Source organism: Chroicocephalus ridibundus, chromosome 1 (assembly GCF_963924245.1).
Source record: "Chroicocephalus ridibundus chromosome 1, bChrRid1.1, whole genome shotgun sequence".
Classification (NCBI taxonomy): domain Eukaryota; kingdom Metazoa; phylum Chordata; class Aves; order Charadriiformes; family Laridae; genus Chroicocephalus; species Chroicocephalus ridibundus.
Genome location: NC_086284.1, coordinates 72,887,165 through 72,911,453, shown reverse-complemented (window position 1 = coordinate 72,911,453; position 24,289 = coordinate 72,887,165). Strand labels below are relative to the sequence as shown.

The 24,289-nt window shown below is 42.5% G+C and overlaps 1 protein-coding gene and 1 non-coding gene across 2 annotated transcripts; one reads left to right on the top strand and one right to left on the bottom strand.

The window, feature by feature from the left end:
* The first annotated feature begins 2,269 nt into the window (after positions 1-2,269).
* Positions 2,270-15,566, top strand: CNOT11 (CCR4-NOT transcription complex subunit 11). The gene is made up of 7 exons (XM_063339422.1): positions 2,270-2,800; positions 3,515-3,679; positions 7,529-7,681; positions 8,244-8,446; positions 9,211-9,413; positions 12,366-12,462; positions 15,201-15,566. The coding sequence occupies exons 1-7, from the start codon at positions 2,374-2,376 to the stop codon at positions 15,396-15,398; spliced, it is 1,446 nt and encodes a 481-aa protein (XP_063195492.1). The 5' UTR covers positions 2,270-2,373; the 3' UTR covers positions 15,399-15,566.
* Positions 15,567-22,880: 7,314 nt separating this feature from the next.
* On the bottom strand, positions 22,881-22,996 carry LOC134510505 (small nucleolar RNA SNORD89). Its single transcript, XR_010069643.1, has one exon. It is a non-coding gene; the product is annotated as a small nucleolar RNA SNORD89 (small nucleolar RNA).
* Positions 22,997-24,289: the final 1,293 nt, after the last annotated feature.

Here is a 24,289-nt window from a genome sequence, read left to right as displayed (position 1 = left end):
TCCTCAGCAATTCACAATCCTTTGATTTTCTTCCCAAATGTTAGCTAAAGTCCTTGCTGTGGTTGCTAGTAAATTCCAAATTGGCACAAACTTTCAAGGAACCCAGTGTTTCCTTGAATATGCTGGCCGTGGCAAGAAGCTCACTGCCATCTTCTTCCCTCTGCTTTACTATTCTGTCTGTGTATCTTGCAAGAAGACCTCTCACTGTGATCTAGTCAGCTAGTGAGTAGCTGCTCTAATCAACAAGGCTTTCAGACCACACCTCACATGGCTGCAGACCCCATTTTTTTCCCAAAGTCATCATTTTTTAATGTCTGTATATGTATGCGAAGGCTTTACACCTCTCAGATCTGGGTTTCTTTCCCATCAATAATGTGAATTAAAGAACACATCTATTACTTGCTTTATATTCAGAACATCAGCTTTCAATTTATATCAAATATTTTAGAAACCGAATCCCATCTTTTAGAAAAGCATGGATAACTAGAAAGCCAAGGTCTTCTGGGCTGGGTGACTTGGAAGGAGTACTGATACTAGAAGAATCAGACAACAGAGGCAGCGTCTGCTCCCAGGACTTCACAAGCCCTTCTCTCAGCATGTATCACAGAAAGCTCTTCCTCCAGGCCATGCCCTTGGCACTTCTTCAGGCTATGCCTGATGCGTCTGTGAGTTGCTGTCCCTCAAGGTGCATTTCCACAAGGTAAGCTGGTGAAACAGATCGTTGCACTTAACAGGGATGTTCTTCTATCCCTGACTTCCAACCATGCATAGAAGTGTGTGTCTCATGGAAGAGATGGATGAACACTGCCTCCAGGATGCCCTCTACACAGGGCAGAGGTAAGCAGTGAGAGGAGGCGAACACCACCTTTCCATTTTATCACCAGAGACAAGGCAAGGCAAGGCTGCCACAGCTGCTGACTGAAGCACAGCCTTGGCATCTCTCTCTTTTCTGTCATGCTCCCAGGGACACACAACCCTGCACAGTTGCTGGCTGGTCCATGCATGCTTGGAACATGCCTTCATTCCCCTTCGGGGTGATGACAGGGGAAGATGTCTGGGGTGGAGGCTTCCCTTCTTCCAGATAGTGATGGGATGATCTCGTAGCGAGATGTAATCACAGAATTACAGAATTACAGCATGATAGGGGTTGGAAGAGACCTTTAGAGATCATCTAGTCCAACCCCCCTGCCAGAGCTGGGTCACCTAGAGCAGGTTGCACAGGAACGCGTCCAGGCGGGTTTTGAATGTCTCCAGAGACGGAGACTCCACCACCTCTCTGGGCAGCCCATTCCAGTGCTCTGCCACCCTCAAAGTAAAGAAGTTTTTCCTCATGTTGAGATGGAACTTCCTGTGTTCCAGCTTGTGCCTGTTGCCACTTGTCCTGTCGCTAGGCACCACTGAGAAGAGTCTGGCCTTATCCTCTTGACACCCGCCCTTTAGATATTTATAAGCATTGATGAGCTCCCCTCTCAGTCTTCTCTCCTCCAGGCTAAACAGACCCAGGTCTCGGCCTTTCCTCATGAGAGAGGTGCCCTAGTCCCCTGATCATCTTTGTAGCCCTCCAATGGACTCTCTCCAGTAGTTCCTTGTCCTTCTTGAACCAGGGAGCCCAGAACTGGACATAATACCCAAGATGCGGCCTCACCAAGGCAGAGTAGAGGGGGAGGATGACCTCCCTCGACCTGCTGGCCACACTCTTCTTGATGCACCCCAGGATGCCATTGGCCTTCTTGGCCACGAGGGCACATTGCTGGCTCATGGTCATCCTGTTGTCCACCAGGACTCCCAGGTCTCCTTCAGCTGAGCTGCTCTCCAGCAGGTCAGCCCCCAACCTGTACTGGTGCATGGCGTTATTCCTCCCCAGGCGCAGCACCCTACACTTGCCCTTGTTAGACTTTATTAGGTTCCTCTCCACCCAACCCTCTCATCAAACGTGTTCTGTTGTTCAAGGAGACGGCGGTGAGGCCTTCCCCGGCCAGAGGCAAATGGCCGTTCCCGCCGCCGGGGGGGGGACCAGCGGCCATGGCGGGCCCTGGGGGCGGGGCTCCGCCTCAGCGTCGCTGGGCGCCCCCTGCCGGCCCCAGCCGCCGCCGCGCCCCCGCCCGGCCAATCCCCCGCGCCCGCCCCGCCCGCGTCGGGCGGACAGAGCCAATCCCGTTCCTCCAGGTGGGGGCGGGGCCGCGTCCCGCCCTTCCCCGCCGCCCGCCCAATCACCTTGCGCGCCTCCTCGTCGCCCCGGCGCCGAGCCGGAACACCCCGGGCGTCTTACGGCTGCTGCCGTAAAGCGAGGCCGGCGCGATAGCCGTTACGGCAGCGGGAAGCGGCGGGGCCGGGCCGGGCCGGGCCGGAGCGGGCGGCAGCGGGCGGGGGCGGATGCCCGGGGGCGGGGGGAGCCCGGCGCCCGGCACGCAGGTGGGAGCGGAGGCGGGGGAGTCGGGCGGCGCGGCAGGCGGCGGGCCGGCGGGCGGCAGGATGAGCCTGTCGCCGAAGGAGCTGTCGAGCCTGCTGAGCATCGTGTCGGAGGAGGCGGGCGGCAGCACCTTCGAGGGCCTCTCCAGCGCCTTCCACCACTACTTCGGCAAGGCCGAGCACTTCCGCCTGGGCTCCGTCCTCGTCCTGCTGCTGCAGCAGCCCGACCTGCTGCCCAGCCCGGCCCAGCGCCTCACCGCCCTCTACCTCCTCTGGGAGATGTACCGCACCGAGCCCCTCGCCGCCAACCCCTTCGCCGCCGTCTTCGCCCACCTCCTCAACCCCGCGCCCGAGCGCGGCGGCGACGAGGCGGAGCGCACCCCGCTCTCAGGTGCGTCCCGGCGGGGGGACGAGGGACGGAGGGAGGAGCCCTCCCGGGGTGGTGGGGCAGGGCAGGCTATCGCTGCCCGGTCTCGGTTTCCCGCCGGCCGCTTTCGCTTTCCGCCTTTGGAAAAAGTGGTGGGGATTTCTCATGGCAAGCACGGCCACGCTCCGTGTTAGATAGGCCGCTTGGTTGGACCGTACCATGGAATTTTTTGGGGAGAAAGCCGTTAAAAAAACTGGAGGTTACAGGAGGCTTTTGACAGCTTTAAAGCCATGAAACAAACCTCTCAAAGAAATACGTGAATGAAACACTTTTTCCCACTTCAGTAAATACAAGCATGACAGCGATGGGTAAATCAGTTTCTAAGAAAATTGCTTTTGTAACTGACAGTATGAATTGCGATGTCTGGTCATATTTCATAGCTCACTAGTTGCCTAAACGGGAAAGCATGTAAAGAAAACACTGTCACTGACTTAGCATCAGGTGTTGTATGTCGAGATGCATGACGCTGACCAAGATAACAGTGTATTTTACATCACTTTAGGAGCTGAGTAGGTAGCAGTTTTGTATGTGCTCACAAAGACTCTTCAGCTGCACTGATATTGTCATAAATCATGCGTTAGTTTGCATTTTAGTTTTGCTTGTTCTATGTGAAGCATATAGAAGCTATTAATGCTACTGCCTTAAAGTTCAGGGATTGTTTCCACTGTGTCTCCACAGGCTTCTTACCTCCCATAACTCCTCCAGAAAAATTCTTTCTATCTCAACTCATGTTGGCCCCCCCTAGAGAGCTGTTCAAGAAAACTCCTCGGCAGATTGCTTCAATGGACGTGGGGAACATGGCCCAGTCAGTGGATATAAGTGGACTTCAGCTGGCATTAGCAGGTAAGGAAGATTTGTGGCTGTGGTTCAATTATGAATGGAAATGCTAATTGTAATGTGGCTGTGAGTTACCTGAGAAACACTCTTGTCTGTTCTAAATATGAAAACAATTGAACTGTGCTTTATGGCCTTCATGCTAATGTTCAAGGAGAAAGAGAAACTTCAAGCAGAGACTACATCTTAGCTGTTTTATTCGACTTAACAAGCAGTTTTTTAAGCACTGCCTTAAACATGAGAACATTTTGCAAGCATAGGAAGATTTTTTTCATCTAAAGCTTTTCGTTCTTTTTGTGTGTGTGTATTTTTATCCCTTTTCACTCTTTGCAGTATTTCTATTATGAGAGAACAAGCATAATTGTCATGCTGTCATGTACTGGTACTTCAACTGCACCTGGCAAATTGGCTATTACAATTATATCTTCAGTTTTATACAATAAAGTCAGATCTTAACAGTGTTAGCTCAAGAGTGGGAAGATGGTCGTCTTTTACTAGGTTGAAAAGAAAAGCAATGTGATGCTTATCCTTTGACAGGAGAAAAGAAGCAGGAACATGATTGTTCTGATCACGTTGACTGATGAGTCACATCTGGAGCTAATCTGAAATAGAAAATATTGTTGGGAACAAGGAGCCAGTTTGAACACCAAAAAATAGTGTTTTTTTCCTAGGTAGGTGCAAATGAACCTACTCACTTGAAAACTGACCATCCCACTTCTATATCTGTACAATGTGGTTTACTGCTGTGAGGTCAGGCACTAACTAGGCTTTCTCCATCCTGCAGTTATATCTTGATATCGTAATTTTTTTCTGTTTTGTTTTGTTTTTTTCTGTAGAATCTATTACTGGCTTGTTATGGTGTGGTATACTGTCCCTTAGTCACAGTGTACAAATGTCCTCTGGTGTCCTCCTTAGCTACTATTTCTGAACTGCGATATCTTTTGAAAATGCAAATTGAATGCCTTAACATACCTTCAAGGGGGAAACAAAGCCTTCTGGTTCTTGTTCCATTCATCCTGACTGTGTTTTCTAGAATACTCTTGTGAGTTCAGATTTTGTGAAACTTCAGGCAACTTGCGATTTTTAGCATAAGGCATATGAGATGCCTGGAGTTTTTTCACTCATCTGTTTTCCCCTTGGTACTGTGGCTGCCTTCTGAGTAGTTCTCATTAAAAATAAAACATGCAAAGAGCCTCAAAACTGTAGCTGTGTGGATGGGTACTCTAGGCTGTGCATTTTAATTTGTCCTTTTTTTAAAATGGAAGACACTGATGGTTTAAAGTACAGTACAAAGTTATTAATGGGGCTTTACAAAATTAAGACCTTGTAAGATGTGCTTCTATCATTATTTACACAATCCAGTAAACATGCATAATTAATTACTTAAGAGCAGTTGTAGGAATTACGTAACAAAACAAGCTGCATCTGAAGAAGGTTCATGCTGTCTTTCTCAGACTTCTTGCTCTACCTCCCTGGAATAAATGTTTGCTTTCTGTTCACTTTCTTAGAAGATAAATCTTTTGCTCATCTTAATATTGTGATGCTTCTTGACTGTCTATTTGTCATGTTTCAGAAAGTCTGAAGGTCAGGTTTCAGAAGTTCTTGGTATATTTCTCCTAATGACTCAATATGCAGGATGAAGCTGTGCGGCTGTCAGTGCATAAACACTTGTACTGTGGTGCTTAGATATGATGTTTAAGGGGTTGCATTTACACCCTTTCCCCTCACATATCATGGAACATAATAGTTTAAGACTTGGTGACCCTTCAAAACTGTGGTTCCCGAGATGAATTCAGGGCCTTTTGGAGCCAGATGATATTTAATTACTTTAGAATATACCTGCAAATTCAACTTAAATAATTTAGAAAGCATTCATTTTTTTCAGTCAGTGTATCTGTAACAGTCTTTTTGTAGAGGGAGGAAAAAGTTCTTGGCGTGTCTTCTGAACTTGAGCTGTTTGTGACAATTCACTTGCAACTGTATAGTGGTTTTTCTGGCTGTAGTTTTCTTTTTTGTTTGTTTTGGCTTTGGGTGTTTTGTTTTGTTCCCCCCCCCCCCCCCCCCAAAAAAAAAAAAAGTAAAGTGTTGGAGTAGAGCATCTTGGGAATGATTATTAAAATTTGCTTTGTTCTCTTCCCCTTTTGGTCTACAGAATGTTCATTCAGGCCTCTGTCTCTTCCTATAACTTGTTTTTGTTAATCAATCTGGTGTGTTACTGTATCAAAAATGTCACTTTCTCCTAGTTGTGGAGATGGGTCTTCTGGCAAAGTGCTTGTAACTGTTTGTCACTAACCCATATTTGATCTAAGACTAATTGACCTGTGTTAAGTTTGCAATGCATTGTAGAGCTTTCCTTTAGGAATCAAACTAAGTTTCTTTTTACCTGTAAAAAGAAAAAAGAAGTTAGCTCCATATTGATTGTTTTCAGAATATTTTTTTTTTTAATTTAAATGTCTTGTTTCAAGATGCTGTGTTGTTTCCTGTTAAATCAGCATGTTCTGATTCTCATTTCTGCTCACCTGAAACTGTTGATCCAGCCCTAATTCCTGAAGCAGTGAGGGTGAGCTTTTGAGCTTCAGTGCATATAACTAAGGGCTTATATAAGCTTCTAAAATCGGTAAAGGACTGTATCTTAAACTTTTATATTTTTAATTAAGCATCATCAATCACTTGAGATTATGGGCATACAAACAAATTGGTGATTTACTTCTACCAACTGATAGATTTAAGTTCTAGATGATAAATAAAAAGATGCCTAATATTTATTTCTTTTTCACATAGCGCTTTATTTGTCAAATCAACCCCTCTGTGGCTAAATGAAAATACTCACAAGCTGGAGTTTGAAACAGTTTATGAAGTCAAAGACATGTTTTATAAAACAGCTCATTTGGACTTTGATTTTAAAATTTATTTATTTCCTTTTTAAACAACTGAGAAGTATGCTAGTTATTGCCTTTAACAAAAAAAATACGCTGCTGTAATGCTTCAGCAAGCATATATGCAAATGTTTGCATGATCTGAAATAATTGGATAAAGTAAGACAGAAAGCCAAAAAATAAATTAGCAATGAGTGGTACTTTGTTTTGATGATCCTGTTGTCTCCTCAGTTTCAGTCTCTCTCACGGATTTGGTGGGAGTCATGAAAACCCCCTAGTTTCTTTTTGGCCAGTTTCAAGTCTTCAGTTGTATATACTAAATTTACTATTATTTTTATGTAACTTGATTATGTTCTGTAATTTGGCCTTTAAAGGGACTTTCAGCTTTTTTTAGGTTTGCTTTAATGCCGATATATGTAGAATCATGTAACAACTAAACTGCATCTTCTTCCACACAAGTACTTGCTGGAGCTTGACAGCAAATGCAGAAGTAGCTTACACAATGCCACTGAAATGTGTTGGATAAATTTGAGTAGCTGACTTCAGGTCTAATATGGCCATTATCATTGCGGAGTCTGTAAATGTATTTCTGTAGGTTTTTCACTTCCCCGCTCTGAGAAGAAGCGATTGCAAAACTAGATATAGCATGTGAACTCTTTCAGGAGTACCATGTGAATCTACTAATGGGCTTTTAGATGCAGATTGCATCAGTCAGATACTTTTTCTAAAGTGAAGGCTATGTTTCAGATTAATTTCTATTTCTTCTTTGTCCTCGCTGCATGCCTCTGTCCCTTGCCTGTCAACTGGCACTCTGAGTACTAGCTGCCTGACACAGTACTAAATTTCACCTTGATGATATCTGGGTTTGTTTTTTTTTTAAGCTAGTTCTTCTCTAAAGCTGATTGTTTCTCACTACTTTTAGTATTCCAGGCATCTCTGTTTCAATTTTATGCTTTAATATTATGGACTGGCCTTCTTTCAGAACGTCAGTCCGAGCTGCCAACGCAGAGCAAGGCCAGCTTCCCCAGCATTCTCAGCGATCCTGACCCAGATTCTTCCAACTCTGGTTTTGACAGCTCCGTTGCCTCCCAGATCACAGAAGCCTTAGTGAGTGGACCAAAACCTCCTATAGAAAGTATGTGCATTTTCACGTCTTTTTTCTCTGTAACTCATGCCATGCTATGTTGTTATACTTCTCCAGATGAAATGTAATGTAATTCAGAAGTATTTTCAAGGTATGAAATAGGAGCGAAGAGGAATGAAACGGTGCAAAACTGTGTCAGGCTGTCTCCAGATCAGACTCCATAGTGTTCACATTTCCAGACTTTTAAAAATCTGGAGCCTGTCTTCAAGCTGTTATCTGTATCATCTGTCAGCTAAAACGCTGGGTCTGATGCCCCTCAGATCTTAGTCCCCTACACCAAGCATTGACTGTTAACACCTTCCAAGGAAGTAGTTACTGTAAAAGGAAAAAAGACCGTAGAATCAGTAACTTAGTGATCTGAATCAAGAGGAAAAACAGGCTGATATAACAGCATAACTAAAAATCAGAAATAAATGTTTTTCTGTGAGGCACATAAGATTGTCATGCCTGTTCTCAGTATTACATAGCTTAAAGAAATGGGGGCTTCCTTCTGCGCTGATGTAAAACTGAATACCTGAAACTTAAAAAACGTTTCACATCATTGCCATTTCAGGTCACTTTCGACCAGAGTTTATTCGACCACCGCCTCCACTCCATTTCTGCGAGGATGAACTGGCATGGTTAAATCCAATAGAGCCAGATCACACAATTCAGTGGGATAAGTCAATGTGTGTTAAGAACAGCACTGGAGTTGAGATAAAAAGAATCATGGCAAAAGCTTTTAAAAGTCCCTTGACTTCCCCACAGCAAACACAGGTAAGTATCACGCACTTACTGTCTAAAATGATTTTCTAGCAGCTATTAACTCATGTATTTTAAAAAAGTTATATCACTTTAATTGATCTGTGTTTAGATTCAGGAAACTCCAAGGACTTTAAATTGTAAAAAAAAAAAAAAAAAAAAGTTTTGACTTGGGTTTTCATGAATACAGAAGAAATCTTTAAATCTCATAACATTGACGGGACGTAGTTACAGTCGATCAATAAGTGGCACCAATATTTTTCTGCATAGAAAAATTTTCTTAGAACAAAGTCGTTCATGCTTCTGTGGAAGCTTTTGATAAGTAATTACTTGAGAAATGCCAAGCCCAATTTTCCTCAATTTGATAGTATTACGCCTGATTTCAGTGGGCTTTTTGATAATCATTATGCTAGCAGTATAAAATATTCTTTATTTGCAGAACTTTTTCTGACAACAATGAAACTGAGGTTTCTTTCTGCTGGACAGGAAACAAGAAGGCTGAACCTTCTCATGCTTGTTGGTTTGTTTTTTTTTCCCCCACTCTTCCTTGCCACTCACTGATGAAAGGCTAGGAGATGTCTCAGTAAAGGTCTTACGGGCACAGTTGCCTTTGCATAGAAATTTAAAAGTATACCTCCAGTGTCTTTCAATAGAGATGCCTAAATCTAAAGGGATATCATTCTCCTTAGCTTAGATGTATTACAGCAGTTTCTTCAAGCAATAATGTGAATAGTTAAGGAAAAAAAAAGGTAGTATCTTTTTTTTTTTTTCCTTTACAGCTCCTTGGAGAACTGGAAAAGGACCCCAAGCTTGTTTACCATATTGGTCTCACTCCTGCCAAATTGCCAGACCTGGTTGAAAACAATCCTTTAGTAGCTATAGAAATGTTGCTGAAACTGATGCAGTCTAGTCAGATAACAGAGTATTTTTCTGTCTTGGTCAACATGGACATGTCCTTACATTCAATGGAAGTTGTAAATCGGTGAGTACTATCTCAAATTTAAGGTGGTTTCCTTAAGTATGTAAAATAAATAAATGATCAGTTAAGTGATTGTGAGGCTGGCCGCAGGGCTGTCTTTGGATACATTCCAAAGACTACCAAAAGTAACAGGAACTGAAGAAATTACTAGTCACATTATAGTAAAGGAAAAGACTATCAAACTGTCATTCCCGTCTCAATTTGTCTATGCTGTTTGTGTTTTGTATTTTTTAATACCCTTTTAATAATAAGACTTAGTGTGCTCTGATTAATCCTGCAGAGGAAGTACGTGCTGTGGATTCATTGCTTTCTACAACTCCTGGACCATCCGTTTCTTTCATAACAGCTTTACTTGCTTTTCATGTAGTTCCTTATTGGTGATACCTGTAGTTAAAGGGAAAAAACCTCTTATTTTACTCCAGACTAAGTTTCTGAAGTTAGCTGTGGGTTGGCAATAAAGAATTGAACCTCTCAAACATCTTCAGTGTGAAGTTCAGAGAACACTGACAATAATTTTAAGTTCCGTTTTACAGTAGTGCTATTTTAAAATATTACTGTAATATTAGCAGCTTCCTATTAGCAGTAGCAAAACTGCAACTTAACAGGAAAAAACTCCACAATTTCCCAGCAGAAAGATGTGTTGGTGGAGGCATATATATATATACTTCATTTTCTATTAATTACTTATATAATCAAATATTTTGTTTTAATTAAAATTATAGTAATTTTATATTAACTATTTATAACATACCATATTTTACCATATCAGGTATGGTAAAAAGCACACTTCTTGCACAGGTGCTATGTTAGTTAATCTTTCAGTCCCTGTTCCAAGAATGGAGAGGCTTATTCAAAGAAAACACTGTGTTACTCTTTAATACTAGAAAAGTGTTTCTACTTTGAAAAGAATTGTGTGGTGGATAACTTCAACTGGTGTTGATAATTACTAGAAAATCACTTTTATCAATCTGTTTGGTACATTCAGCGCAAAACAAAACAGTATTTAAAATGGTTTTCACTTAAGGGAGTCTGTCACTGCAATCTATAATATACCTAAAGTTTTTTTCAGACATCATGTTCCTGGTTGATGTATAAATTTCACTAGCAAATATATGTCCTACGTCACAGGAAGCTGCAAGTTTAGTTACTGACTTGCCAAATGACCAGTTAGTGGATCTGTATGGTTTTGTCACTGTACTGACTGTCACTCCAACGGGTCACAATCCAGTAATTCCTGATAAAGAATTCATGTTCTTTTCTCATATCTTAAAAATTAGCCTCATCTGTAGCTTCTGTCATCTCTTTCAACTGAGGTAGCAGTTGTGTTTCACTAGGACACCTGGAAACGTTAGTTTTGATCTTCTTGAGGTGTGCTTGTGTGGAAGATAGAGGACTACAGTGGGACACAGGGCAGCTATTGTGAGAATCCTCAATAAAAAGTGAATGCCACACAGCTAATCTGCTTAAATGCAACTTGCATTCTTGATGTGGTTTAAGTGAAGAAAAGGTGGTATTGTTAAGTAGCCATCCTGGTCTAGGTTCACACCCTGTCCTCATTGGGAATATCTTCTGCATATAGGTACAGCCCATTTTCTTAAGAGAATGCTAGTCCCTTCAATGGGAAAACTTCTCGGACAGCTCATCTCCACAAACTACAAAAGTACATCTCTCACTTACTTTCTTCCATTTCTTGGCAATTATTGAATACAAACTCACAAATCAGCCTTGTTCTGCAGTCCCTTTGCAGCAGAGTTGAACTCTACCTTAAAAATCGTTTAAGGAAAGAAACATTTTATTTCTGAAATAAATTCCTCCCTACTGGTGCAGGCTGACAGCAGTTACTGCCCTGAAGTTGGGCTAATGATTACGACATGGGGAAACAGCTGTAAGAAAGGAGCTCTTACTCCTGTCCAGGATAGCCATGCTGCCAGTCGGGCGTGCTGGTTCTCCCACAGCATAACTACCATAGGAGCAACTTTTCTTAAACAGCAAGATGGCTGTCAGTGCACACAGGGAGACACCGAATTTTTAAGTGAAAGAAGACAAAAACTTGAAGCTGACATGTCTAAAACATGCACTGTTTTCCCTATTGCCCCCGCTTTTCACTACTTGAGATAGGACTGTGATTAGAGTTACTTTGGTCAAGTTCTGTTGTAACTTTGACAGTTGTACATTTAATGTACGTTGTTGCCTAAAGCTTGAGAGCTGTATTGCTTTTCCAGGTAAGAAACAGTGGCAGCTCGAATACTTCAGTAGCCAGTATTAAACCACAAATAGGCGTGCTTTGTTGTTAACCCTTAAAAATACACTAAAACCGTTCTTTGATGCAATAGTTCTCCAATTCTTCTGTAGTAAGAAGCTTTTGAGATTATCATGCATCATTAATCTCTAGTTAACACTTTCATCTAGTCGGCGTCTCCTGTATTTGAGCTCCAGGTATTCATGTCGTTTCAGTTCCTAGGAATAAAATTTCAATCTGAAGGAACTAAGGAAACTGATCTCTTGACGCAACAAAGGAGTTATTCTTGTTGTATGCTTAAGGAAGGAGTTCAGCATCTAGATTCAGTACCTGAACTGCAAATACGAATAAGCAAAATTGTATTGCAGTGCTTATTGCAGAAGAATCCTGGTATTCAGCTTGGGGGCCTTCATTATAAATTGGAAACTACTATCATTGACTCATTTGTATATTATATAGCAAATGTTTGTAGGTATGTTATCGGTTTCTAGCCTATCTAACTCATCCTCTGTACTGTGTCAGAGTTTTAAAAAGTATTGGCCTTCTAATGAAGATACTTAAAATGTTTAGAAGTGTATCTGTGGAAGCTGGCAGAAATCAGCTCTGTATTACATGACTGGAAGTAAACTAATATCACACGTCTAACTCATTTGTTTTGCAATGGAATCACTTGATTTATGGCTTCATAAACCACTGTGTATTTTTAATTTGAACAGGCTTACTACTGCAGTTGATCTCCCACCCGAATTTATTCATCTTTATATTTCCAACTGTATCTCCACTTGTGAACAGATTAAAGACAAATATATGCAGGTGAGTACGTTAGGAAATTGCTTAGGAAAATGGATCCCATATACTGCTCTGTGTAATATGTGTTCAGATTTTATAAGACTGATAGCATTAAGTTACTCTGACTTACTGCTTCTTTATTTCAAAGGCACAGTTTTTTTTCCTAACGCACTATGCAGTTCTTTATAGTGTTTAACAAATGTTTCTTTACCTCTTTACATGACTTCACAGGTAACTACTGTTCCCTGTTTTTCTGTAGACATAGTACACTTCTCCCTAGCAAAACTGCAGTTTTTTGTGACACAGGTCCTTACCTACAAAAGGTTTATCTGTCACTGTGTGCCTTTTCTTCACCCTCAGTATTAGTTGTTTGCCTTCTACTTAGTTTTAAGCTTCAAGCTTCTTTCTGTACAAGTGTACTCCCCGCTTCCAAACCTTTGAGGTGATGTTACAAAACACGTGGAAGTCTTGCCCTTCAATCAGGACTACTGTCAACCTACAACAGTTTGCAGATCTCCTCGAAGACCTAAAAACCTTCTCTTTTCTTCCTAACACCATACTTTCCACTTCCCAAGCCTGTCATACTTCCTCAGTACTAGCCTGCAAGTTGTAGCTACTTCAAGGATCTTTACCCCCCGGGGAGGTTTCCATACCTTTGACACGTAAGGTTGTCTACATGCTGTGCAAGGTACTTCCTTCTATCCTAAACCAACCTGTTTTTTTCACCAGCTGCCCAGTAGATCTTGTTTTCTTGGATACGCCATTGGTGAAAAACAGTTCGTGTTCAGTTTGCCCAAGGCTTTGTGAATCTTCACCAAGTCCTGCCTCAGCTTTTTCCTCTCAATGCTGAAGGATTGCAACCTCTTTAATCTCTTGCAGCAAGGCAGCTGTTCCTTCCCCTTAAATTTTTTTGGTCTCCTTCTCTAGATCTACTATATCCTTAAGCTGCAGAGACAAAAACTGCGAGCAGTACACAGGATATGGGTGCAATGTGGTTTTCAGATAGCAGCAAAACGCCCTCTGTCTTGTTCTCAATACCCTTCCAGATGATGACTAACCCTTTGTTATCTTTTGGTGGCTGCTGCTGTTTCTTTGCTTTGAGACTCTGCCAGATATACATGGGTGGCTCGGTCTGTGACCTGCTGAATAGCTGTGCCTATTACACTTGGTAGCAGAACAGGGAAATAGCAGCAGGGCTGGGCTGCGGCTGAGAGTGTCCCCACAGAGGGGGACACTGTGCTCAGAGGGGCTGCTGAGAGCATACAGCAGCTGGGCTTCAGGCACACTCGGGAGGAAAAAAAAGAACAGAGCGTCAAGGAACACGCACTGATCACAAGTAGCGTGCAAAGCTTGTGAGATCTAACATTTGTTAATGCTGCACATGAGGCCTCACAGCAACTGAGACACAAGATCTTTTGTTTGAAAAGCACAGTACGCAACCATTCCTATTGGAAGTAAAAGAGGCATGATCCTCAGAGACTGGGAGTCAGCCAGCATCTTGCATTTCTACTTTTGTTCTGAGCTTCATCTTCCTTAATTATTAAAGTTACTCTTGTTTTCTCTGCAACACAAATTTGTTACGTGTGATGCCTTTTAATTGCAGTGAAGGAAATAACTTGTTCAGTTTCTGAATTCTCTTGGTATAAGTAGTAAGCTCAGTTCCTGTAAACGTAGTTGATAGCTTATTTTCAGAGTTAAATAATCTAATATACTTTGGACACTTAATCTATCAAGTCCCCTCAGTTCTGTCTGATAATCGTTCATGTATATAATTGCTGTTAGAGAAGGGCATCGATTCAGCTCCTTCTCGCTATGAGACCACTCTAATGATAAAGATCTGCTTTTTGTCCTTGAGGAATAAAGTACTTATATACACACACACACACTATATAGTACTGTATAATGTGTGTGTGTGTATACATACACACACACTATACTACGTAGTCTATACAGTATAGCGTACTGCTTTATACAAAGCAGATGGTTAGTGACTGGATCTGGGCATCTAGGTCTCCGCTTCCAACTCCCAGTGTGCTCTTCAAGGTGTTACCTAAGCAGCCCTTAGGAAGGAGGAACACTTCCCACATCCCATCTCTTCACTGGAGCAGGCAGGAAACAACCCATGAACTCTGAGGCATGTTCTTGGATTAGATGTCCCTGGTACTGTCTGTCTTTCTAAGGTAGAGCGAGAGGGTCACATGCTAATTCAGCAACAGAGCACTTCCCATGAAGCAAATTTGGCATCAGGTCTGTTGCTGTCATTTCCCATCTGGAGTGCCTTAATCATGTGGTGACTGGGGAATTTTGAAACTTGAAGCTTGTTCATTTTTTCCTCTACGGTGTTATTGTAGAAAATGAGACTAAGCAAGACCCTGGTGATGGCATCATCTTAAGCTATGATCCTTTCTTTCTGACTTTATTCAGAGATTACACAATAAAGAAATCAAGTACAGTGCATAGGTAGGTCTGGTGCTTCACTTCTGCCACCCTGTGATTTATGTGTGGGATTAATCTTGAGAAAGCTCCTGTATCCAGAAGTGCAGTACTATAAAGCAGAGGAGTCAATCTTTTAAATACGGTAGTAGTAGGGGAGATGGAAGAGCAGGGGCAGCGCGTACAAAGCTTGGGAACAAGATTACTGCTGAAGCTAAAATGCTCCTGAACTGCCTCAGCTCTCTATAGTGCGGAGGGCCGACTGTCCTTCAACTGACTTGGTTGTAAACATTTGTTTGGATTATGAAACTGTATTTCTTCTGTTTCAGAACCGCCTGGTACGTCTTGTTTGTGTCTTTCTTCAGTCTTTAATCAGGAACAAAATTATTAATGTACAGGACTTGTTTATAGAAGTGCAAGCATTCTGTATCGAGTTCAGTCGGATACGAGAAGCAGCCGGCCTTTTCAGATTGCTGAAGACACTAGACACTGGGGAAAATCCATCAGAGACAAAAACATCAAAATAAAACCACTGCATCACTGGCAAAAAAAAAAAAAACCAAACCACCACCAAAACCTGCCAGTGTTCTATACCAATTAATTGTATATTTTAAAATTAAATCACTGGATTAATGATGTAATACACTATAAATAGCATTTTATGCATTTAAGCAATAAATGTTTTTTTTCTGATACACATGCTTGAGTTTATGAAAGGTGTTAGGCCTTACACTTATGCTGTTTTTTACTATGGGTTAAACTCTGATGGTCATATGCATATCCTGAACTACAGGCTCTAATTCCGCAGTGAATGTAAATGATACTTGCTATTTCACAGCAAATTTAAGTATTCATCTGGTACTCGCTGTCTCTGTGCCCAAAACTGTTTGTGAATAACTAAAGTCAGCTTCTATCAAGGTAAGTTCTACTCTGCATGATATTTGAAAAATCACGGCAGTCAGGTGAAGCCCCTGGCACCTGGAAAAAGGGACACATCGCGCCCATTTTTAAAAAGGATAGAAAGGAGGAACCCAGGAACTACTGCCCTGTCAGCCTCACCTCTGTGCCTGGGAGGATCATGGAAGAGATCCTCCTAGAAGCTATGCAAAGGCACATGGAAGACAGGGAGGTGATTCGAGACAGCCAGCATGGCTTCACCAGGGGCAAGTCCTGCCTGACCAACCTGGTGGCTTTCTACAATGGAGTGACTGCATCTGTGGAGAGGGGGAGTGCTACGGCTATCATCAGTCTGGATTTCTGCAAGGCCTTTGACATGGTCCACCACAACATCCTTCTCTCTTAAGTTGGAGAGAGATGGATTTGATGGGTGCACTGTTTGGCGGATAAGGAACTGGGTGGATGGTTGCAGCCAGAGGGTGGTGGTCAATGGCTCGATGTCCGGATGGAGAGGGATGACAAGTGGTGTCCTTCAGGGATCTGTACTGGGACCAGTGCTGTTCAACATCTTCATCAATGACTTAGATGGTGGGATCAAGTGCACCCTCAGCAAGTTTGCTGACGACAACAAGCTGAGTGGTGTGGTCAATGTGACAGAGGGACCTGGATGAGCTAGAGAGGTGGGCCTGAGCAAACCTTGTGAAGTTCAACAAGGCCAAGTGCAAGGTCCTACACTTGGGCCAGGTCAACCCTTGTTATCAATACAGGCTGGGGGATGATGTGATAGAGAGCAGCCCTGTGGAAAAGGACTTGGGGGTACTGGTGGATGAAAAGCTGGACATGAGCCAACAATGTGTGCCTGCAGCCCAGGCGGCTAGTTTCATCCTGGGCTGCATCAAAAGAAGCATGGCCAGCAGATCCAGAGAGGTGATTCTCCCCCTCTACTCTGCTCTCATGAGACCCCACCTGGAGTATTGCGTCCAGCTCTGGGGTCCCTAGTACAAGAAGGACATGGACCTGTTGGAGTGGGTCCAGAGGAGGGCCATGAAGATGATCTGAGGGCTGGAGCACCTCGCCTATGAGGACAGGCTGAGAGAGTTGGGGTTGTTCAGCCTGGAGAAGAGAAGGCTCCGGGGAGACCTTATAGCGACCTTCCAGTACCTGAAGGGGGCCTACAAGAAATCTGGGGAGGGGCTGTCTGCAAGGGCATGTAGCGATAGGACAAGGGGCAAGGGCTTTAAACTAGAGCAGGGCAGGTTTAGATTAGATATTCGGAAGAAGGTCTTTACAGTGAGGGTGGTGAGACACTGGAACAGGTTGCCCAGAGAGGTGGTGGAGGCCCCATCCCTGGAGACATTCAATGCCAGGCTTGATGAGGCTCTGAGCAACCTGATATAGTTGAGGATGTCCCTGCTTACTGCAGGGGGGTTGGACTAGATGAGCTTTAAAGGGCCCTTCCAACCCAACACATTCTATGATTTAAGTAACTTCAGTTCCTGTTTGTCCTTTCTTTACTATGTTAGGCCTTCTAGAAGCTGGATACGACTTTGATGTATGCTGGTTTAGGTGAGGAAGGGAAAAGTCTAGAAAAACCTAAAGGCTTATTTTTACATGGCAGAAATGAAGTGTTGGGTGCTGCAGGCTCAGAGCAGTACTCTCTTTTCAGGATCATTAAATCTTTCCTGAAAACTGGCCTCATACCATCAGTAGGTCAAAGTACCACACCTATTTCATGCTTGTAAGAGTGTTTCACTGAGGAAAGAAGGTGCCATTTCTTCCATAAAAATCCAAGTCATGAGCCTCTTCTCACTGCAGAATTTGCATAAGCAACTGCTCTGTGGCTACCAAAACTGAAATAGCCTTTTCCTTCTAAAGTGTAGAGACTGAGTACCATTCAGGTGTTGGGGGAACTGGGTAAGTCTGCTAAAGTATTATTTTAAGCTGATAGAATAGCTGCTGTTATTTAAGCCCTGAGGCTGAATAGGAAAATAACTCGAAAAGCCGGCTAGTTCTAATTTAATGCTGCTTCATAAAGGAAAGCTGTTTTAAATCTGCATCTGCTTCTCAAGTTTTTATGAAGTACAAGATCAATAATGCAAGGTCAGGACTGTCTTTTGGCTCTCTCTTTCCAAGTAATTTAAGTTGCTGAATTGCTTGGATTGAAAAGCCCATTGATCTCACATTTCATGCAGCATAATCTTTTGGTAAGAAGTCCTGTGAGAAGTGTTCCCCAGTCATTAAGGGTTAGACTTGTCTGGCTTCCCAGAGTTAAGATAGATGAGGCCAACTAAAGTAGCATTTATTTAAGATCTGCTCCAATTCTAGACATTCCTTCTAAAACCCAAGACATTTGCAGTAAGTCACTGTTAGCAGCAACAGTTAACTGAGCTTGTGCTCTAAATTTGTACCTTCATGCTTTACATCTACTAAAGTTGAAGTACAACTTGACTATCTTGAAACACATGGTTTAAAAAACCCCACTTTCTATAGACGTTAGGCTTTTGTTTAGAACTTGGTACTACAGCTTAAGATGAAGTAATGTCTCCATCAGAAAACTGATTGCAATGCCTTGAAGCAGTAGTAATCTACCTTATGATTTACAGAATTACTTTAAAAGAATTTAAGCCTTGCAAAAAAACCAAAAAGTGGATTGCTACTGTGATAGTACAGCAAAAGCATTTGCTTGAGTTGTACTGACATACATTAATCCCCAGTCCCTGGATTTGTCCTGTAAATAAAAAAATTATCAATTACCAAGAAACAGTCTTAAGATTTTTATCACAGGCACTTCTGTAATGTATTTCTTTACCTGGGAAATAGGCAGAGCCTAATGTACAGAGCCCTGTACATTAATGAAAACATTCAAACTTGTTACTGAATGTGCTGCATGCTTCTGCCATGTTTGCTTGTTAGGAGGGAAGATTCCCACATTCCCTTGTACATTGGGTTTTCGTGGCAAGGCTGTGGTAGTGGGGGGCTGCGGGGTGGCCTCTGAGGCAAGGCTGGGGCTGCCCTGTGCCAGACCCAGCCCACACAAGCTGTCACAGGTGAGCCCCTCAGCTGGGCTGGTGGCACCTCTGTGATAGCTCCATGTACCCCACGGAAAGGATCCCGACTGGAACAGTTCTTTAAGAACTGCAGCCCATGACAGGGACCCCCCCACTGGTGCAGGGGAATGGTGTGAGGAAGGAACAGCAGAGAGCAGATGTTTTGCACTGACCCCAGCCCTCCTTCCCCCGCCCCTGCCACCCATCCCAGGGAAGGGAGAGGTAGAAGAGGCAGGAGTAAAGGTGAGGCTAGGAAGACTAAGGGGAAAGAAAGGTGGGTTTAGTTTTGTCCTTGTTTCTCACTCTTCTACTCTGTTTTTGAATGATGGTAACTGTTGATCTTGACCCACGAGTTTTTCCTATCTTATTTTCCTCCCCTGTCCTATTGAGGAGAGGGAGTGAGGGCAGGTGGGTGGGCATCTAGGTACTGGCTATGTTGAGAAAACTCTACAACATGCAGGAAGTTAAGCTTGCTTTTTTTTTTAAGCAGAAAGTTAAGCTTGTTTTGTGCTGGGCTACTTGAGTGCCTCAGATCCCTTTACGTTAGCAAAGGAAACAAACTCCTCAGGCTTCTCAGACATTGCTTTTTAAAAGGTCTGTATAATTTATTATTGAATTTGAGCTTTTAGCCATTAAGTTACAACAACAATGCATAACTTGACATTCTTACAGTTGTACATACACAATGGAAAAGACATAGCCCAGGGCTTAATCCAAACGATGGAACCAAGTTAGGAGAAAGTTACCATAGCAGACAGTCAACGGTGAGTAGTTGTTGACAGACTAGCAAGTTCAAATGGTTCTCTGCAGTTGTGTTTACAGTAATTGGCTTCAAAGTTTTGGACTTAAGCTTCAGACTAACAAAATGATGGAAACTCAAACTATTTTGCTCTTCTGAATTAAGTAGAATATGCTCATTTGAAAATGCAGTATCATTACCGTGTTTCAGATGGTGAAAAGTAGCTTCAGGTCCAATGGAAGTATAGCGGACATTTTCCAGGCAATGCATTCTTCACACAAACACATGCAATTATAGTGACATTCTACTTTTAAAACTTTCTCAAATCAAGTTTTGCAATACAGCAGGATATCCGAGGAGAGAGATCAGGACTCATACTGAACAAAAACAAAAGCCTTCAGCTTGATTTGTGCATGTTTAATCTACAATTCCAATTCCCAAATCTTCACGTATCACCTACGAGAGAAAAGAACACATCTAGTAAAGATCAGTCCCAAGGACAGAAGACATGTACAATTTTTACAGCCATTCAGGTTAAAAATATACATATATATAAAAAAAAGCTGATGCCATCTTCCATTTCAGTAATGGTAATTCACCCTATCATCTGCATCTCTTCAGTTTACCCAAGGGGAGAATCTTGCTCTTCCCTCTTCTACCCCAGCTCCTCAGTCCCTTCGCCCAGCTCTCAAACTCAGTTAATTGCACAGTAAGGATATTTAGTTTCCTGGCTTGTCAAAACACAGCTTTGATAAGACTTAATTTTCTGCCACTTATGCTAAATTAGTTCATCACATACTCTTAATCTGAATGTGAGACAGAGCAAAGTAAATAGAGCAGAAGAGGAAAACCAGAAAGGACCACTCTATCTCTTCTTGTAACAGCAAGCTATGAAATGGGTCCAAGCCATTGTGCGAAGTCTCACCCAGCCCGGTGGCTGAAGGGAGACATACAGAAGACAACCGTCTCTTGTCAAGCTGCCAACACAATTTGATTCACCCAGCAGCAAACAAGAACTCCACTCCCTCCAGGTTAACCCCACGAGATACTGCCAGCTGACTCCTCTACCAGATTTCAGTTCCACCTCTCCTTGCACAGCTGCAGGGACAGTACATCCTTATTGACCTCAGTATCTTCATCCAGCACAGAAACACTGCATTCAATGCCAAGTGCTGAAAATCAAACCAATGAAAACTACACATGCAACCTCTCCACTCAAGAAGAGCCCCAAAAAGACAAAAAAACCCAACAACAACAAAAAAAACCCCCACCCCTCCCAAAAAGCAAACAAAACCCCCAAACACCCACCTAACCATCACCACATCCATCATCACAGGCTCAGTTCAGGGTGCTAAAGTCTCTGTTGAGCAGGAGTTCCCAGTTCTCCCAACACTTGGGATGTTGATGCGTAACAAAGACATGGTTTTATTACACGTTGTGGCAACAACTGAAGAAATATTCCACAAATTCAGAATGCCATTCTTAACCTGCTGGTGTATACTTCAAAGCACAGCTGGCATTGCTAACAGCAGCTGCGCGTCTAGGCTTGCCTAGACAGGAGAAATGTGCTTTCATGGGGCAGCTAAATAATCAGCCTGGCCTGTTGCGTCCTATCCATTGCCATCATAATGCAAAACGAACACCTTTCACTGCTGATCGAGCTCATCACGACCTGCAAGCGTGGATGCTGCCTCTGCCTCAGACACCCTCTGAGCCACAGGGCACAGGCAGTGGGGTGACCATCGCTACGCACATGCCGAGCTCCCCCCTGCACAGCTACTACTGGCTAGCCTTAGAGAAAGCTTAGCAGGCAGGGCAGAAAACCAGGACAACCACTACTTTATCAAGTGATAAAAAAAAAAAAGAAAGTCTCTGCATGTTCAACAAAGTGCTCGCGTGTTTGACAACGGTGTTTCTCCGTGCCAGTTACACCCTGGCACAGGACCGGAATTCCCAAAGTGTAACAGCCCAGCTTTGGCAAGAATATACCAGTGCCCAGTTTATGAAGTCGGCATGGATTAAAAGCATTCTCACTGTAGTTAAATTATCCTACTACTCCTCTGGCACACCTCCAGAATCCAGCACTGATTACTGGCAACAGGTTACCAGACTACATTCACATACGCGAGGGGCAGGGGGAAGGCGTTACAGCTATCTAATCAAACTTCCCTGGGACATGCAAAGGAGCTCCTCCAAGCGTTGCTCAGAGCCAAAGAAGAATTCAGCCTAGGGGTAGTTAGTAAGAGAAAATCCAAACTTTCTAGTTAAATTGGTACTGCACATAATTAATAATAAGGTGCGTTTAGATCTGAAATGTCGTTGGTTCATTGCTTGCTATCAAGTCTGAAAGCTGAAGCTAGTTTAAACAGTTATTTACTATCACATTTATTCTGTAATTTGGCATTTATAGACTATTATTAATAAACTGAGATTTCTGAATAAAGAGGGCTTCCAGTCTCACTTTAAACACTAGTGCATTTCGAAATGTTCATAGCTCCTTAGTTAAAAATAAAAAACCCACAAACCACTTGGACTTTACAAATTTTCTCCCTAACAGCAACACCAGAACTAAGGAAGCCATACCAACGGACATGATACTAACAAAACTCATTCTACAATAACAACATCCCCTGGTCCTGGCTAGGGATCTTCCCCAACTGATTTATTCAGCATCTCCATTGGGGGGGCTGTCTGCTTCGTCTGGGCACCATGCTCTAGCTTTGTATAATCATGCCACACCAATGCCTCTACTAAGAAGCCCTCTGCCTGATTTCAGCAAAATCTGACAAAGAGACAGAGGTCTCAGACAAGTTCCTGCATGTTTTATGAAAAATGTATAGCTAGGACCAGAAAAAGATTGGGGGGGGGGGGGGGGGAGAGGTGCAGAAGGAACCTCCAACACATCTATCATCAGCCCCCACGTTAGGCAGGCCATAGCCTAAGCAGAAGAGGCAGATTAGGGATTCTCCACAGGGTAGGGAAGGGAGTCATAAGGGACCTATCCAGCAAAAACATTCATAGCAGGGAAAGACTCATTAGTTCTGACCTTCACGTAAACTTTCGGTAGTTAAAAGTGCAAGAAACTTGAAATACCAGTTTGCTCCAATACCAGTTTGATCCAGATCAGCAAAATCTGAGAACCTGTATTTACCTAGGGCCGCTTACAGCCATTTACTCAAAAAGTAATCTATTTGAGTTATAACAGTAGGTGACAAGCATCATGTTTCTAATCCTCCCTTGCTACTGTTTTAAGCTCTGCAGATTGTCTCTTTCCCGTCCTGTACTTTCTAACCTACCCCTTTTTGCTAATGCGGGTCAGCTTTTTGACTGAGGTCAGACTAACGATTCGCTTCAGGAGATTTTTGTCATCGTGCTTCCAAGGAGAGCAAACTGCTTGCTGGAGGCACTGCAATTCGGCCTTTTATTGTCATCATTCCTCAGCAGCACAGCTGGCCTTACGAGACCTAACTATATCGAAGATGAACTACGTGCAAACCAATTTGACTCTAACTATGCTTGTGAAAGGCTCAAACGGAACTGGGATAGTGCCAACATGAGAAACATACTCCAGGAATCTTCATACTCTGATATTTTTCCAAGTCAGCAGTATTACTTACACTTCAGGTTTTATAAGCACACTTTTCAATTTGCAGGTTCTTTAGCTTTTCTTCCAGCTTTCTGCCAGATTTCAGCTTTGATTCTTAAGAGCAGCTTTTGGTTTTATAGGTATTACATAAAAGCTGAAGTACTTACCACATTTCTCCCCTCCAGCATGAATATTGCGCTGCAGGTATCAGTAAGACACAATCCACAGACTGACAAGACTTCTCTCGATAACGCCTTTTGGTTCCTCCGTGAGCTAGAGTTTAAACCCTCTCAACATTTACTACATCAATGTTCAGTTTTGTGTTAAGGAAGAGGGAGAAGACTTAGATTTTAATATTGAAGAGATAGTTAAAAAGGCAGTTCTGGAAGTGTTGACAAGCTTCTTTTGGAGATATAAGCGTCCCTATGCATTGTTTGGTTTAGTTGTGGGTTGTTTCTTTATTTGTTCAGTTTTGGAGATGGTCGGTCAGTCATATTCCATTCTCATGTGCTTCTTGTAAGATAAAGGCATCACAAAAACTTGCACCTGCTGGTGACATCAGAACGACAACCTGACAATTTTCCAGTAAACCTAAAAGTTACACTCCTACAGGGAAGAGGCAGATTTATTTTTCTTTAAAGTAGGCATTAATAGGAATACTTTGAAGGAAATTTAGGGTGAAACATCTGCTCTGCAAAGTAGAAGTTCAGATTATATTTCCCCAGCTGAAACCTCTGTCATTTCTGGAACATTCATTCTAAAATTAAAAAGTTATTGCTTCTATTGAAGCTCAATATAAGTTAGAAAAAGAATTGCATATTTTCTTAAAAACATTCCAAATATACATTTTAAAAACAAAATGCACTCTAAAACAAATGTCTAGTAAAAGACACTGTTTTAAGCAACCTGTAATAACAGCTTTACAAAAGAAAATTGAGGAATGTAGCATATTATTTATAACATGACAACGCTAAAATCCTAAACAATTCACTTAACACTCTTAATAAGTAGTGTTTTAAATATACATATTTCTTTACAAAACAGTTTAGCAATTCCTTATACCACTTACAATATATAAATATTTGGATAAGAGGTCATAATGGGAGATGCCAGGGTTTATATTTACTCTCAGATGCTTCAGGTTTCTTA

What these genes read in the sequence shown, in the direction of transcription:
- CNOT11 (XM_063339422.1), top strand. Translation starts at nt 2,374, where the DNA reads ATGCCCGGGGGCGGGGGGAGCCCGGCGCCCGGCACGCAGGTGGGAGCG. An exon ending in ACCAAAACCTCCTATAGAAA is followed by an intron (nt 7,682 to 8,243) that starts GTATGTGCATTT and finishes TTGCCATTTCAG; the next exon opens with GTCACTTTCGACCAGAGTTT. An exon ending in TTAAAGACAAATATATGCAG is followed by an intron (nt 12,463 to 15,200) that starts GTGAGTACGTTA and finishes CTTCTGTTTCAG; the next exon opens with AACCGCCTGGTACGTCTTGT.